Genomic DNA, 17,219 nt, shown 5'->3' on the forward strand with positions numbered 1-17,219 from the left:
TAAAAAAAAAAATAAGTGTTCCTCATTGAGCCATTCCCATTTGGTTTTCCTAATCCTACCTTGAAAACCTGAACCTTGAATTCTTGAAGACTAGAACCATTGATCATTATCGAGAGTTTTCTCAAGTGACTCCCGTCATTTGGGATGTAATTAACTATAGGGGCTTGCCTCTATAGGGAACTTGGAACCCAGGTAAAATAAATCCTATTTAATCTTTGTATTAAATAGGGGAATTTGTCGGTCATATATAAAAGGTTCGCAGACCAAACGGATGTCACAAATCTCTTAGTTTGCAGGATTGGGTCTATCGCTGAGGTCTACACTTATCTCTCGGGAAGGTGTAGTATTTGCGGTATCAGGCACGATTTTGCAAACTATCAGACTAATGAGATCCATTTGGTCTCATTTTTCAAAAATTAAAACATACTACTTTTAAAACTCAAACTATATATCTTTTATACTTAAATTAAATCTCAAAAATTATTTTCATATACCATATTTTCATAATTAATCAATCGAAAAAAAGTTGACCAACAATGTTGACCAAGCCAGATACTATGAACAAGTTATTGCATTGCTTGAACTTGTTAGACGATATGGTTGTCCAACCCACTTCGATGTAAGAAATTCCATGATGTATTTCTCTTAAGGGGTTAGATATTCGCTAAGGTGGAGATTTGTTAGGTATATGTATTTCTCTTAAGGGACTAGATATTCACCAATGTGGAGATTTATTAGGTATGACTCATATGACAGAATTTAGAGTCTCTTGGAATTGAAGAGGTGTGTCTCCTGGAATGAAGAGAAATATCTCTTGGAATTTAAGAGGTGTCTTTTGGAATTTAGTTGGTTGGGGGGAGCGAGGGTGTCTTAGTAATTTTATCTTAGTTTTATCTATATATATATATATGATGTGTAACCCTATGAGTATGTATTGGACTCCTCTAAAATAGTGAAATTTGCCGCTCTGCTCCCGAGGACGTAGAAATATTTGCCGAACCTCGTTAAATCTCTGTGTTCTTCTGGATTTGTGTCGATTCTTGTTTTTCTTCGCCCTAATTTCTCAACACCTGAAAATTAGGGCTGTGTTTGTTCCAATTTCGAGCTGATCCATATGTGGTTTGATTTATACGGATCCTAGCTCTAATTAGTTGATTTCAAGCCACTCGGATGGAAATGGATCGAACTTGAGCCGGCTTGAATTGAATACTAGCAGCTCAAATTTGTCAGTAACACCTAAATGCAGGTTTACAACAAATAAACATTGTAAATTTGAAGATCGAAGGCCAAAACTGAGAATACATAAAAAGGATACGGAAGAAGCGTGCTAAATGCAAGACCTAAATATATGTCACAAATACCCAACATCATTAATTGACGCAGGAGCTCCCCTCTGCGAACATTGCTACAGGACCCCTGCCCATCCGCGAACTGCTACAGTCCTGCGATCATGCAACTGTTCTTTCCACTCTTGGATCGAACTGGTTTAGGTTTTTTTTTTTGCTGTTGTGGATTAGGTTGGCACTCCCGGGCTACTCCTTGCTATCCTATTATTATATATGTATTTCTGATGTTTTAAAGTTAGTTTTTGGCGTGAATTTGTTTAGGACAGCCGCCGACGTAGTTTTCTCTCTTCGAGGGCTGTATCCGAGGGATTCGGTGGTGCTCCGGCTGTATTTCTCTCCCAATGTGGTGATTATCTTTCTCTTTCCCCCTTTTACATCCTTCCACATCGCTCTCGACCGTCCCTTCCCTGTTGCAGCTACCGGAACAACAGCTTTTACTGTTGTTTTCTGCAGTGTCACCATTTCAGCCACTTCCCTTCCCTCCCAGGTTTGTTGCCGCCCACCATAACTTCCCTCCACCATTCCCCAACCTTCCCGATCGTTTGACTTCCTTCACTGTCGTCACCTGAAATTGCTGGAAATCCCTGTTTTCCTGCAGTATTAAACCCTCCCAGCTACCTTTTCTTATTCCTGACTTGCTGCTGTCCTCCCTCACACCAGTCCCTTGGGACAGCCGATTCTTGCTGATTACCACTGGTTATAGAAATTCCCTGCTTGCTACGGCTCAGGACAGCAATCTGACTGACACTACCTTGCCACTATTTCTTCATAGCCTTGCACCTTCCCGACCTTGCCTCCACCATCTCATGCCCCTAACGCAACCACCACCACCATGAGATCCACCCAGGGTTGCATCTATGTGTCTATTAACCTTTCAATACTAATGTTTTTTTCCTTATTGTGGTTTGAGGTTTGTTGTTGTTGTGGTTTGGGATAACTCCGATATCATTAAATGATCAATCTGATACGATGTTTGATCGAAATTAGATCAAGAAATATTCGAGCCAGATCACCATTGCATAGGAAGTAAATAAATAAATAAATCGATCCGATTGCGAGCCAGATCAATCTGATACGATGTTTGATCGAAATTAGATCAAGAAATATTCGATTTTTAGATTTGGCTCTTGGCTCAGCTTGATTGTTTCGAGTTGATTTCAATCCGATCTAAAATTTGATTTGATTTTAGAGCGATCGACGGTCTTCGAGCTAATCACAGCCCTACGGAGATTATTATTCACGTTTGTGAAATATTCCTACTAATCATAATAATTTGCAAAAACAATTGCTTACTCCAGTGCTATTTTGAATTGTGTTTTTGTTTTGATCTTGATTTGCTTTAAATATAAATAACCTTAAAAAATGCAAAAATATAAACGGCAGACTTGTCCTACTCCTTTGTCTTCCTCACATATTTGCATTGCTTATAACCTCCCAACTTATTGGCATTTCCTTTTTGGCACTCTTATTTTTGTCTAAGGCCAATCTCATTCAATTTTCTGCTTGCACTCGATGACTTTCCCTAGCTTTTTTATTTACTTTTCTTTTCTTCCAAGTAAAATTTCAACTATAAACTTTGGTTTTATAAAGCAGAAATTAATTTTTTTTCTTTTCCTTGAAATATATAATAACTCAATTATGAAAATTTATGCTTCTACAATGTTGATTCAATCATGAATGCTGCTTGCGCAGGTATGAGATTGATGACCGGCTAAGTGCAGATCATGAGAAAACTATTGTTGAAAAGTTGTTACTTTATCATCCAGAGAGCGAAAAGAAGATAGGATGTGGAATAGATTATATCAAAGTTAGTTTTCTCTCAACACATCCTTCACTAAAATTTGAAAGTAGTCAGAAGTATTTTATCAATTCTGTTATTATTGCTAGTCCAGCATCTTGAGCCAGAGTTTGCCTTATCCATATTATAGTAATTAGCATGCCACTGTCCTGTGCTGTTCGTTTGTTGATCAATATATATATTGTAGACACAAATTTGGATAGATGACCACTTTTTCCCTCCCATAAAAGCTTATATATGACTTGTATGAACTTTACTGTTCACAGTTTTTCTCTTTTGTGAAATGTCGTACATAATTTTTTGCATGTCCTGTATTGCCTTTCTCAGAATAATGTGCAGATTTAAAAAAAAAATGTGTTAACTAGACTTCCATATATGTTGCTCCTAATAGGAATAAATGTGAAGAAATATTCATAAAACCAAACTTAGAGATGAGGTATTTACAATGATGGAGATAATAAGATTGAAGTGCTTAAAGCCACTTGGCAGCAATATTTTGAAAATTCCATGGAAATCTACTTTAGAAATGTAAATGGTGCAACACTTAATGCTATCTTAGTTCTTTAGATATTTGATATCATCAAATTGTGTTTATGTTTATGGTGATGAATGTATCACAAAAAGCATGTCATTCAATCAGCTTTTTTCTAAAATTTTGTGGTTGGCCTTATGAATCCCGAGCTCTGTATTTCACTTGAGCGTTATATAATGTGTTTTCACTATTTTGCATCATTTATAAAAATATATTAGCTATCTTCTACTTACTTTTTATTTGTAATAATTTCACATCATTCTGTATCTCTTAACCTCTACGGTCTCCTCTGCTTTGTATGCTTAGAATTACATTCGCCCATTGTATTTACAATGGGTGTCACATCACCTTTGTTTTATAATTTTGATGCATGATGATTCAGAGTTAAGATTTCTCAATGTAATTATATGATGTGAAAATTTAAAGATTCACATATCACAAGTTTTTGATTAATTCAACAACTGATTTTCATTAAACAAAAACAGATGATATAATAATTTAGGACTAATTGACTAAGAATTGATCGAAAATATTTGAAAATTTCAACAAATGCAAAAACATCATGGAGCAAATTTAATTAATTTTCGTAAAACATATTTTTAAACAAGCCATTAACAAATTGTGTATATGAAAGAGTTTAAGGAAAATATTTACTGAAGTAAAAAAATCAAACCTTATAACCATTCAAAGGAATGAATTCAACTAGAATCGAATAGTTGCATTTTTATTGTACATCCATTTTGTACTCATTAGATGGCAAAAAAAAATCAAGATGGAAGTTATAAAAAATTTAATTAGTTTTTCTTGAAAAATATTTCCAATTTGGTTTATATTTTCTTAGCCCAACTAATAGATGACTCTACAATAATTGCTAAAGTATTCAAAACCATGATAACCAACAAATCTCATGCCACCGGCCCACCACTCGAAGGATACTGTAATTCATCTTTTTTTTTTTCCCCGAGTAGTTCTATACTTCACCTCTTTAATATTTCAGGTGATGACAAATGCCTGGCTAGAAAAAATGTTGACTCAAATTAATTGAACAACCCACACATTCTTTTGTGGAAAGTAATGTAAACTAAATTAAAATTTAAACTATGCCAGCCAAATGAACTGTGCTGAAGCTAGAAAATGAAATATAATCTTTCCCGGCCATCGTCACTATCATGTCCTTAAATAAATTTAGCCAACTTATTGAAAGAACATGCATAAATGGAAAAGAAAAATAATACTTGATTTTTCGTATCGGATGAGAATAAATGCGAAGATCATATTGAAGTTGCTTGACTTTGACAAGTTTGGCTCCAATTAATTTAACATTTTATGCTCTATATGCAATTTTGGGTATGAATTCTATGACTATCTTTCCAAGCATGTTTCTTTCTAGTACACAGGATGTCTTTGAAATACAACTTTTGGACTGAACACATTGTCACATCTAAGATAGCTTGGTCGTGATTAGAAGTGTTTTAAAAATTTTAAAGGAATACAATGAGCTAATAATAAATTTGTGAAATATGATCAAATTAGTTATATTGAAAATTTGATTATGCAAAAGTTTTCAATTTATGGGCAGTAGTTTTGATGCACTGCATAATTTTAAATGGTTCTGCCTTCCTTGCATTCACTTTAAAAAACCCTAAGTACAAATTTATCTGGATTTAGATGCACCATGCCATTATCATTTGGCTTAAAATCCATAATACCTCTTGTTTTCATCACCAAAATTTTTCATAGTTAGTAGCCAGTTTTTTTTATTTTTATTTTGTGAATATCACATGCAGATCATGCATATGTTGTGCAAATAATTTTACAAATACACTGGGCCTAATAGCAGATCAACAATTTTTTTATAGTTTTTCTAGGTTGATAGATGTTGAAATTATGCTACTCCAATCATATCAAAGATCTAAAGACACATGGATCAATGCTTTGTACTGCTAGATTTCATTCTGTGTGCTCTCCTATAGGATCCCCGACCCTTATTTTTCCCCTTTTTAATTTTATTCCTATTTTATAATGCCTATGGGAGGTGTGGGTGTGTGTGTGTGTGTGTATCTTATACAATGAAAAGTGAAGAGTGCTGAGAGTTTTTTTCATTATTTTTTCTATATGATAGCAGAACCTTGTGCTTTTTTCTTTTCTTCTCTCTTATGATGCTGCTGTATAAGTCGACGATGATCGTCACTAAAAAAATTCTACTTCTTTACTCGTTCCTGTAATTTCAAAATCACTTCGTTCCACCCTAAAACTCTTCTTATGTCAATACCTACTTATTATTATTCCTAAAATTTAGCCCTTTACCCCACACTCCACAGTAACAAAACTCAATGAGCAAAACTATCTCGAGTGGTCCCAATCCATAAAATTGGTAATCAATGGGAGAGACAAAATTGGACATTTAATTGATGACATTTTTAAACATTTTGTTGATGACCTTAATATGAAAAATGACAATCTAAAAAACTCTCTTATTATTGCTGGCTCATCAACTTCACGGAATTTGTCATTATAAAAATCCCACTTATTTTTTCTCTCTTCTTAAGATGTTTAGGAGGCTGTTTGAAATCTTTATTTAGACCCAGAGAATTATTCTCAAATATTTGAGTTAAAAACTCAACTTTGGTAATCTAAGCAGAATGATTGTGATGTTATTACCTATTATAATGATTTGGTAATATTATGACAAGAGCTTGATCAATATTATGATGATTTTTGAGAGATTTTAAACGACTATGTTCACCATAGGAAGAGATAAACATGAACTAATTCACATATTTTTAGCTGGCCTTAATTCGAGTATAGATGAAGTCCGATGGCTTTTTCTTTGTAGGAGACCACTACATTCTATTTGGGAAGTTTTTCTCATGTTAGACGCGAGGAGTCAAAAAGAAAAAAAATGTTGCGCAATATCGAACCTCTTTTTAACATTGGGCATGAGAACTCGGCCTTGTGTTAAGAGGTGTTGATACTAACAAAGAGGGGTGTTAGAAACTGTGGTGCGACCATTGCAAAAAACCCTAACATACAAATGAGACATGTTTGAAGCTTCATGATAAACCTACAAATTAGATACTAAAATCCAAACGTGATGATCAAACTTATCAAACCACTACCGAAGAGACTCAGAGCCTTCTACCAACTTGGGTGCAGCTCCTTTCACCAAGGAGCAATTAGAGCACTTCACCTAATTGTCTAAATTTGTCTCACTCATTAGAACAGAAGGGCAATTCTCTAGCCAATGTGCTTTTGGGTGTTATTCCTAATTCTGTTATTCACGGATAGTTGATTTTGGCGCAGTTGATCATATGGTTGGTTTTAAATTATTGATATCCTATAGATTTTGTGCAGACAATAAAAATGTCAAAATTACAGTTGATTCACTCTCAGTAATTGCCAGGATTGAAACTGCAAACTAACTTTATTCTTAACACTTCACGATGTGCTCCATGCTCTCAATCGTCTTGTAACTTATTGTTCATTAATAAAACCACCTTTGACCATCAATATAATGCTAATTTCTACTTTTCTTATGATTTTTAGAAATTTATCACTTTAAGGATGATTGGTAATGTTAAAAAAAGGTTGATTCATTATTTTGCCGATGGGCTTGACTCAAGTTGACAACATAGTACTTTTTTAAATTTTATGTCTCTAAAGAAAATGATATTATGTTACGACATTGTAGGTTAGATCATCCTAGTTTTTTAGGATTTAGAATTCTTATTTTCTAATTTATTTTAGAATAAAAATTTGTCTTTTATTCGATATGAATTTTGTCAGTTTGCTAAAATTGTGTCTTTTTCCCGCTAATATTATAAACCAACTATAATATTTACTCTGATTCATGGTGATATCTATGTTCCTTGTAGAACATCTGTATATTCTTGTAAAAATAATTTGTGACATTTATTGTCGATCACACAAGGTTATGTTGAGTTTATTTAATGAAAAATTTTGATGTTGAAAAAGATTTGAAGTTGAAAAAAATTTTATAAAATTTTACACCATGGTCCAAACACAATTTCAAAAATCTATTCATATATTTTAGAGTGATATTGGCTGAAAGTATTTTTAAAATTCTTTTAGGTCAATTTTTCTCAAAAGATGAATAGTTCATTAAATTTCTTATATCGACGCTCGACAATAAAATAATTTGACTAAAAGAAAAAACAAATACTTATTAGAAGTAACTCAGGCATTTTTTTATCAATCAGGTACTCAAATATTTTTGGGGTGAAGTCATTTTTATTGTTATATTCCTCGTACATAGAACACCTAATAATGTTTTGAACTTTTAAACACCTATTGATATTTTTCATAGATTATCCAACAAATTGATTATTCTTTTTTTAACATTAAAGATATTTGAGTGTACTGTATTTATTCACATTCATAGTCATAATCGAGGGAAACTTGAACCCAGAGCAAAAAAATGCATGCTTGTTGGTTGTGCTTCCACTCAAACGGGTATAAATATTATGATTTTTTTTTTAATATTTGTTATTATGGATGTGAATTACACTCTTTTTTCACACATTATCTTTAAAGGTTTGGGAGGGTTGGGGGGAATAAAATAAAGATTCAAATAATAATTTGTCGGACCCATTGCAAACGGAAGATTCATAAGTTAATAACTCCCCAACCTTTATTGTTCAACTTGAAAATCCAAACTATATTATATCGGAAAAAAGTGGTTCAAGCTTTTCTGATATTGAAAATGATTCAATTCTCTCTATAATTTTTCGTGACTTTATAATGACTAACAAAGAAGAAACACGAAAAAAAAACTATGACATTGGCACTATTTGATATTAACTACTTGCGCCAGAGGACAACTCAAAAGAAAGAGTTTATTGCACTACCTAGAATTTGTGAACCCTCAGGTGCTATCCTTATTGAGGCTTTACGCCATGCTCAATCCACTTCATCTTCGATTTCCGAGTTTTCTAAGCTTGAACTAGTTCCAGCTCTAAATCTAATGATTCTAGTCTCCCCATTGCTGCTTGCAAGGGTGTGAAGTCTTGCACCTAACATCTATTATCCCATTATATGTCATATGAAAGGGCCTTACCCATTTTTTGTGCTTTTACCACACAATTATTTTTTTTGGCAAGTCATAATACCGTGTATGATGCTTTAAAAGTTCTTAAGTGGAAGTAAACTGTTTTCGAGCAGATTAAAGTTCTTGAAAAAAATGTCACATGAGAATTTGTTAATCTACTTAGAGGAAATACAACTATAGGGTGTAAATGGGTGTTTATAATTAAGTATGAGTAACACGGGAGCTTTCCTGTTTAGAATTTTCGTGGCACTATAGCTGCTATAGTACTGCGAGATTCAATATCGTGGGAGACGAGATACGGGCTATCAAAACAGTTACAATTTTTTTTTGTTATGTTTTCTTTCATTTCTTTTTAGTTCTTTCCTATATATGTGTTGCATTAGGGTTTGAAAGCTAGTTTTTATAGTGTTTTCTGTCAGGATTGTCATCGACATTCAAGATTTCCCCTTCTAGGGTACATCCGAAGGTGAGAAGTTGTTCTAACTATAACTCGTCCAAGTTGGTGATCTCCTTTAAAGTAATTGACTGGTGCTCCGACCGAGCTCGTTTTCGAGGGGATATTTATACTTACTCAACTTCACAACCTTTACATCCACCGCCATTGTCTTCTCCTTTGTCCTCTTCGCTGCCCTCACAGTCCTAGCCCTCCAACTTTGCCACTGCCGCCCTTGTTCCCTCCATTGCCTTGTTGTTTTGACCGTTGTCCATCCCTCCGTACTTGCTACAGCTGCCCAGAACAACAGTCTTGTTGTGTTTTTCCTATAGTCCCGCCACCCAGCCACCTATTTCATTCATTCCTACCACCCCCTCATTGTGGCATCCCTGGGACAACACTCCTCTCACTGTCCAACAGTTTATAGCCCTTCCTCTTTACTGTCCCTCGCTGTCCCAACCCTCCTTTTGGCCGTCGCTGTCATTCCAAGCTTCCGCTTCATGGCCAACACAATTCCAAACCCTTTCTTTTGCTTTCCCAACAGCCTACAACCCATTTCAGCCTCCTACCACCACTCTCCAACCATCCAACCAACCTCCACCACCCCCAGATAGAGCCCTAGCGTTAGTTTGTGTTTATTTTGCTGTAATTTTCCTTCCAAGGGTGTTTGGCTGTAACTGTTTGTTTTTAGTAATAAAATTTGTTTTTTCTATTGTGATTTGTGTTAACTCCAATATTGATAACTCTGATGACTCTTTGGAACAGTACAAGGCTTGATGGGTTTCCAATGGATTCACTCAGATCTATGACATTGATTACTTGAAGATATTCATCTTGGCCGCAAAATTAATCTTTATAAGAATTCTTCTATCACTTGCAACTAATCTTGATTGGCCCTGCAATAGTTGGATTTAAAAAATACATTCCTCACTAGAGACTTACTGGAAGAAATGTACATGGATGCACCTCTAGGATTTAATGAAAAGTTCGACACAAAGTTATGCAAATTAAAGAAGTTCTTATACGGGTTGAAGCAGTCACCGAGGGAGTGATTTGAGAAATTTACTCTATTTTTTAAAAAGTCAGGGGTATACTCAATGACAAATCGATAACACAACATTTTTAAACATTTAAGGGATGAAAGGATAGCTATACTAATTGTATATGTGGATGTCTAATTCTCACTGGAGATGATGTATATGAGATGAATCGTTTGAAGGCTTTTCTCTCATTAGTTTTTGAGATCAAGGACTTAGGATCTCTGAGTTATTTCCCTAGCACGGAGATTGCTCAATTGAAGAAAAAAATTGTTATTTCTCAATGAAAGCATGTTCTTGATATTCTTAAAGAAACTAGGATGAGTGGTTGTAGGTTTGCAGACACTTTAATTGATCCCAATCAGAAACTAGAAGATGGAAAGGAAGGCGATCCAATGAATATAATTCAGTATCAAAAGTTTGTGGGAAAGCTGATATACTTATTACATACACTACCAAATATTTCCTTTGCTATGAAATTGATGTCATTCTTTGCATTATCTCTATGAGAAACGCCTTGAAGTATTTAATAAGATTATTAGATACCTAAAAAGTATACCATACAAGGGATTACTTTTTCAGAAGACCACATAATAAAATATAGAGACATAAACTGATACAGATTGGGCGGGTTTAGTATTGGCTGCAGATTGTCGTTTGGACACTATAATTATGTCTAGGAAAATCTAATTACATGACGAAGTAAGAAACATAATGTGGTTGCAATGAGTAGTAATGAGGTAGAACATAGGGCTATCACTAATGCACTATTTGGGATGTTATGGTTGAGGAGAATTCTTGAAGAGCTACAAATCCTGATAAACGTGCTATTGAAGTTTTACAATGATAATAAAGGCACCATAAGCATTGCACAAAATTCAATACAACATGATCACACAAAGGATGTTGAGATTGGTAAACACTTCATAAAAGAGAAGATTGATTGTGAAAATTTTTGCATGCCTTTTTTTTTACTTTACAACAAATAGCAATTATCTTCACCAAAAGACTTTTTAGGCATAGTTTTGAGCTCTTTGTAAGCAACTTGGGCATTATAGATATGTATGCTCTAACTTGAGGGGGGTGTTGAAATTTTGCTACTCCAATTATAGAAATGATAAAGGCACACGGATCAAGGTTTTGTACCGTTAGATATGTTTCTTTATAATCGCCAGATTGTAATTCGTATGCTCTCTTATAAGATCGTTGGTCCCTATTTATTTTTCCCTCTTTTTTTTATTTTATTCTTATTTTGAAATGCCTATGAGAGATGTTTATATATTTTTCTCTTGTACAAAAGAAGTGAAGAATCGTGAGAGTTTTTTTTTTCCATTGTTTAATTTTCTACGATATTTGTGATAGTCTCAAGAGGACTCGTTTCAATAAATATATTGATAAATGAAGTTAAGCTTCTGTTAACACACAAGTTTAACCAACTGAGTGATAGGTAGTTGAAAATTTAAGTTATATTCCCTGTTTCTTTCTAGAAATAATATATTAATTTTACATCATAATCACAATCAATTGTTTTAGGCAAACCATTAAATTTAATCATTTGATTAAAATAAAGTTCAACAATACGAAATTTATCTGAAGTTTTATGACTTGGTGTAAAATTTCAACTTAAAAGTGATGTACAATTATTTTAGAAAAAAAATCTTACATTCTTAATGTTTTTGGTAGACCTGATACAAAATTCACACTAAACATTCACATAGTATTTTATGAAATTGAAATTGGCAATACAACCCCATACTTTGTTTACTCCATTTTGTTCATCGACACTTTTTTCATTGTCAAGCGATTCATGCTACATAGGCGGATATATCTATTATCTGTCATATAATTGGTGATATTTATCAGTAAATGACAAGCAACTCCCTTGATACTTGATTCTAAAATTAGGAAAATCATTACTAACAAATCATGTTGACATAATCTTGCACCCTTGAATAACAAATCACATTTAATTTATAGTTTTTGTTAAGCAAAGGTGAATCATTATTTTAAGTCTTGATAAAATTCTTTGAAATCCTCCTATGTAATTTATTTGTCTTTCATTCGATCAGACCGAGTAACCTTAACTTGAATGGTATGTAGAAAAGCATAAGTTATACTTGAAGCATCAATAATTTTTTCTTCAAATCCAATATGTTGTTCAAGTAAAAATGAATATTTATGTAAAAGTTCTACCTATTAACATGTCCATGTCCTCTTATTTTTAAAATTAAGATAGTTTAGATCTTGATGATGAAATCATACAAGCTTCTTAAGGAGTAGATATTGCCTTTAATATCAAAGTGTTCGTATTGGAAGATGGAATTCCTTAATGTAGTTTAAATATTGAATTTTTTTATTTGGGGTGCATTTGGGGCAGCTGCACTCGTTTAATGAAGAAACTGTGAAGCTTCTGTAAAAGAAGTTTCTGTTAAAAAAACTGTGGTAACTATTATAATTTTTTTTCAAAAAATCACAACTTTCTAGCAGTCACCACACTTAACTAGGTAAGGTTGCAAAACTGAGCTTCTAGATACAATTTTTTGAAAAAAGCATGCAAAACACAGTTTTGACAAACACAAAAAGTGCAGTGCATCACTACACAAACACAGCTTAGTCTCATTTAACTTTTCAAAAAAGAATTTGGTAGAATACCCCTCTCGAGTTCATAATTGTCTAATATCTTTCTTAGAAACAGCACATGGAACTTAAGCATTTTCGTAAATTTTGATAGCTTAAGGGTTTTGTTGGGACAGTTTTATGTTTGCTTTGCTCTTCAGATCACCATCACAATTATGTTTGGGGAACTGTTTTCTTGTTGTTTTTTAAAAATTTTGTGGTATAAAGTTGTTTTTTTCAACCTGAGCTGTTAAAGTGTCGTGACTTTTAAAAAAATGTGGTTGACTCTTAGAAAATAAATTAAATTTATAATAGTCACTGCAACTTTTTAAAAAATAGCTTCATCTGCAACTGCTTCACGACTGTTTTTTCAAATAGTTGTAGCTGCCCCAAATAAGCCCTCAGTGTGGGTGCATTGATGAGCCTTTCTTTGATTTCAGTAAAAGTACAATCAACCATTTAGTTAATTTGATTTCCTCCTTTTTTATATAATTTCTAACAGGAGCCATGAGAATATTAAATTTTTTGATAAGTTGTCTTTAAAAGTAGTTACAACATGAAAGTTTGAATATTATATATGTTAGCATGTTTCAACCAATCACTAATTGTTTCAAGCTTATAATAATCAACTAATAATCCCCAAGATGAAACAAATTCTAGAAAAGTCAAAAGTAGTCGCAAAATAGCATTTCCTTAAATTCAAGAACAATTTTGTACTTGTAAAATCCCAATTACTCTTAAATTCAAGTACTATTTTTTACTTGTAAAATCCCAATTACTTTTCTAAGATGTACGGAATGTTCTTGTGTTTCGCTATAAATTAAAATATTATTAAAGGTGACCACAAGAAATCTAATAATGAAAGGTCTCAAAATATGATTTATTATTCTCATTAAATTGCTAGGTTCCTTATTTTAATCCAAAGTGCTTATCATTCTTTGGTCTTAAAAGAAGGAACCATGGATTGGAATCACTATTACCATTTCTCAAAGATATTATTTTCTAGCTCTTAGACAAAACTCAAATGGTAGATGGTGTGTTCTTGAAAGAACCTCACTGCTATCTATCTTGGTTTCTTTGAGTGGTGTAGCCTCCCCATATGAGAAGTATTTGATGGCTGCTTTCTATCTGTTTTTATTGGATCTTTTGAAAGGCCATGGGTCCACTATCTGATGTATTAGATTTGGCGACCGGTGCATCATATTTCTGTCGACTTGACACTAGTGATTCCGATTATACTTTTTTCCACCTTTTTTAAAAAAAATGACTTTCTTCCCATGAAGAAGCCAATTAGTTTGTGCTCATCAACTTAAATGAAGAGGTTTTCAAGAAAATGAGAGTGGAGATTGCACCATAACGACATGAAGTTTTGCCCGCGACCTTGGTTGAAGTACTGATAAGATTAAAAAAGTGACCATGATGTTCATCCCATCAATTGAGCAAATGCAAGTTTTGTGGAAAAAAGGGGTTGACATTGATGTTGTAGATGATAGTACGATCCAAATCTCATGGGATCTCCACAGTTAACTATTCTTATTTTCTATAGTTCATTGGCATTGTTGAGATTTGTATCTAATGTAGGCTGCTATTTGTAAATAGATAAATTTAATGATTTATTTGTAAATATTATAACTTGTAAGACTCTATACAAGCTCGTCATCAATGAAATGAATGTGATTTTTTGAGCAATAATTTTTGTTTGGTATCAAAGCCTTAACCTACCGCCTCTTGCACTACCTCCCGCTCGATCCGAGAACTTCTTTGGCATCGTCCTCAAATTCATGAAGTAGCCACAACGAGTACGATTGGATCTGCGTCTTCTTGGCGAAGCAGTCGCGATTAGGGTCTGAGAGTAGCAACAACGCGACGAGCAGGGATCACGAAGCAGCCGCGGCGAGTAGGTTCGAAGTCCGTGAAGAGTAAGGTTCTTGAAGTAGTAGTGGCGCTACAACTTGAGTCGAGATTGGCGTCCTGGCGAAGCAGTCGCTATTAGTGTTGTAATCTTGGTGAAGTACTCGCAGTTAGAACTAATATTGTTGGCTTCGTCTTCAAACAGGGAGGCGAGAGCAACTTAGGGTGTGTTTAGGGAAGCTTATTTACAGCGGTGGCGTTTTGAAAACGCCACCGTCTGTTTGGAAAAGACATTTCTGATGCGTTTTAAAAAATTATGTTTCTTTTTTACTCTTAGACATGGATCGCGGGGTCCTACCCGTGATCCGCGTTTCATAGAGTCGAAAGACGAAAGTTGCCTTTGCGCCTCGCTCCTCTGCCCTCGAGTCCCTCCCTCGCTCTCGCAGTGTAGTCCTCTGCCCTAATGCAGCAATACCATAAGAGTGTGCTTAGTTGTTAGGATCTCACCTTTTCTGGCAATCGGAGCAGACAAAGCTTCACTGCTACCTTTCACAGTTTGATCTTGCACAACCGCTTTTAATGGCGAGTCGTCCTTTTTTGGTTCATTTTCTTCTCTGCCTTGCTCGATCTTTATTTTTCCTTATTAGTTTTCTTAGACCTCACATCATATCTTACTACTCCAGAGCACAAGAAGTTTTTATACTACCAAAGACAACAGAATCTTGCCCACTCGCTCCAGCCATGCCACTTTAGATCGCGAATTGAGTTTGTTTTCTTCATTGTCTGTCTTGCTCGATTTCAAGTTATGCTTCTTCTTTTCGTAATGAATTTATTTTTTGCATGGGTTTTAAATGAAGTTGTAATTATTTACAGCTTCTAATAGAGTGTAGCTTCTTGCATACAAACTGTTTGTTATATTGCTCCAACAGCCAACCACCGGAAAAGTAGACATTGGGTATGGTGTTGAATGTGTGATTTAATTCGTTTGTGCTTAAAGATTTAAGAAAAATCATAATTAATTAAAATCTTCATCTATTAATATTTTTTTTATAAATGTTTTTTAAGTTTTTTATTAAGTTTTCTTGTGCAAAAAAAATGTAAGAATCATTAGTTGTATTTGATGATGCCAAACTGTAACTCAGCTATGAAAAGCTCACATGAATGTTATGATGTTATATTTAGATAGCTGTCTTTGAAATGAAAAATTAATCATAATCAACATATAATGATAAATAAATGTTTGCTTCTTGCACATTTTGAAGGAAATTTGTATTCTCCTCATTTTTTTGTTAGTGTTCTTTTCATTCTAAGATTTAAGTTATTTGTCTTTTTATAATGCTGGTCAATAAGCATTGTATCTATAGAACTATAGAAATGAGCAGCACCAGTCTACTGTCTTATGATGCATCTTGAGAGATTGTCAAGTAAATTGTTGATGCATGTCTTTTTCAAATCAACAAATCTCCTTTCTTTTGGATGTCAAAAGGCTTATTGGCTCCATGAACGTAAAATTATATTTTGTAAAAAGGCTATTTTGATGATTATGGTTATTAAACAGGGCAAGTGTTTGTATTTGGAGTTATCAGAAGGTGCAACTATCTGATACTGGATATTTTTGAACAGAGCCTGATTGCTGTCAAATGTATAGGGGCATGAAGTATTGTGTAATAAAATAAGGGTTATAAAAAGTTCTTCACTTCAGTTTCTTCAGCTCCTCATGCATATTTTCTTCTGTTTGAGCTTACTTTCTTCTTAAATTTAAATTAATTTATTTTAAAATTTGTGTAAAATGTAAAATATTGATTATAATCTATGTTACACAATTTAGAAATAATTTTTTTCAAAATTAATGTGTGAATAGTCTTTTATCTACAAAAAGCTTCAAATAAGCTGTTTTACAAACACACAAACCAAACAGCTAAACAACTTATCCAGAATAGAAGCAGAATTGTCATTTATCCAGAATTAGTTGTTTTTGAAACTCACAAACCAAACAGCTTGCCAACTTATCAACAGATTATCAGGATAAACTGCTTATTCGGATAAACTGGATAAGTTGCAGCTGCTCCAAACAGACCCTTAGCGGTTTTCGCATGCAACAATCATGTTATCGCGACATTGGAAGGTAGACTTGGTTCGGTCTTGCTTGCGACTCAGGAGTGAGGAGGGCAGCGACGTAGGGCCTTCGTTTCTGGAGTTGCACTTGACATAAGGGAGGCGAAGGATCAAAGTTGTTGCGATTTTGCGTACGAGACGAAGAGGGTGTGGCTTTGTGCAGGCTAAGAGAAAGCTGATCGCACTAACTTGCAGGAAGTCACGTTTGATCTGTGTGATCCAGACTTGATCCTTATGATTGAAAATGTCAGGGGACGGAGATAGTGTGGGAGGTAAGGGATCGGAAGTTCTGGGAAGATAGATCCCGAAGTTCTAAAGGTTTTGGTCGGACTCATATAGGAAGCTAGCGTCTCGACGAGAGCCACTATCTTAGCACATGCTCCAACACAGGTGAAGTTAGATCTCCCTCTTGTGAATCTGAAG

General features: G+C 34.2%; 1 protein-coding gene across 2 annotated transcripts in view; it reads left to right on the forward strand.

The window, feature by feature from the left end:
- LOC110021479 (protein DCL, chloroplastic) overlaps positions 1-17,219 on the forward strand; it is a 48,776-nt gene that overhangs the window by 26,248 nt on the left and 5,309 nt on the right. For both annotated transcript variants that reach the window (XM_020719986.1, XM_020719985.1), the window contains one exon: positions 3,039-3,153. In XM_020719986.1, the coding sequence (XP_020575645.1) occupies positions 3,039-3,153 (115 nt within the window). The remainder of the gene's footprint in view (positions 1-3,038; positions 3,154-17,219) is intronic.

This window comes from Phalaenopsis equestris, unplaced genomic scaffold, assembly GCF_001263595.1.
Source record: "Phalaenopsis equestris unplaced genomic scaffold, ASM126359v1 Scaffold000134, whole genome shotgun sequence".
In the NCBI taxonomy this organism is placed as follows: domain Eukaryota; kingdom Viridiplantae; phylum Streptophyta; class Magnoliopsida; order Asparagales; family Orchidaceae; genus Phalaenopsis; species Phalaenopsis equestris.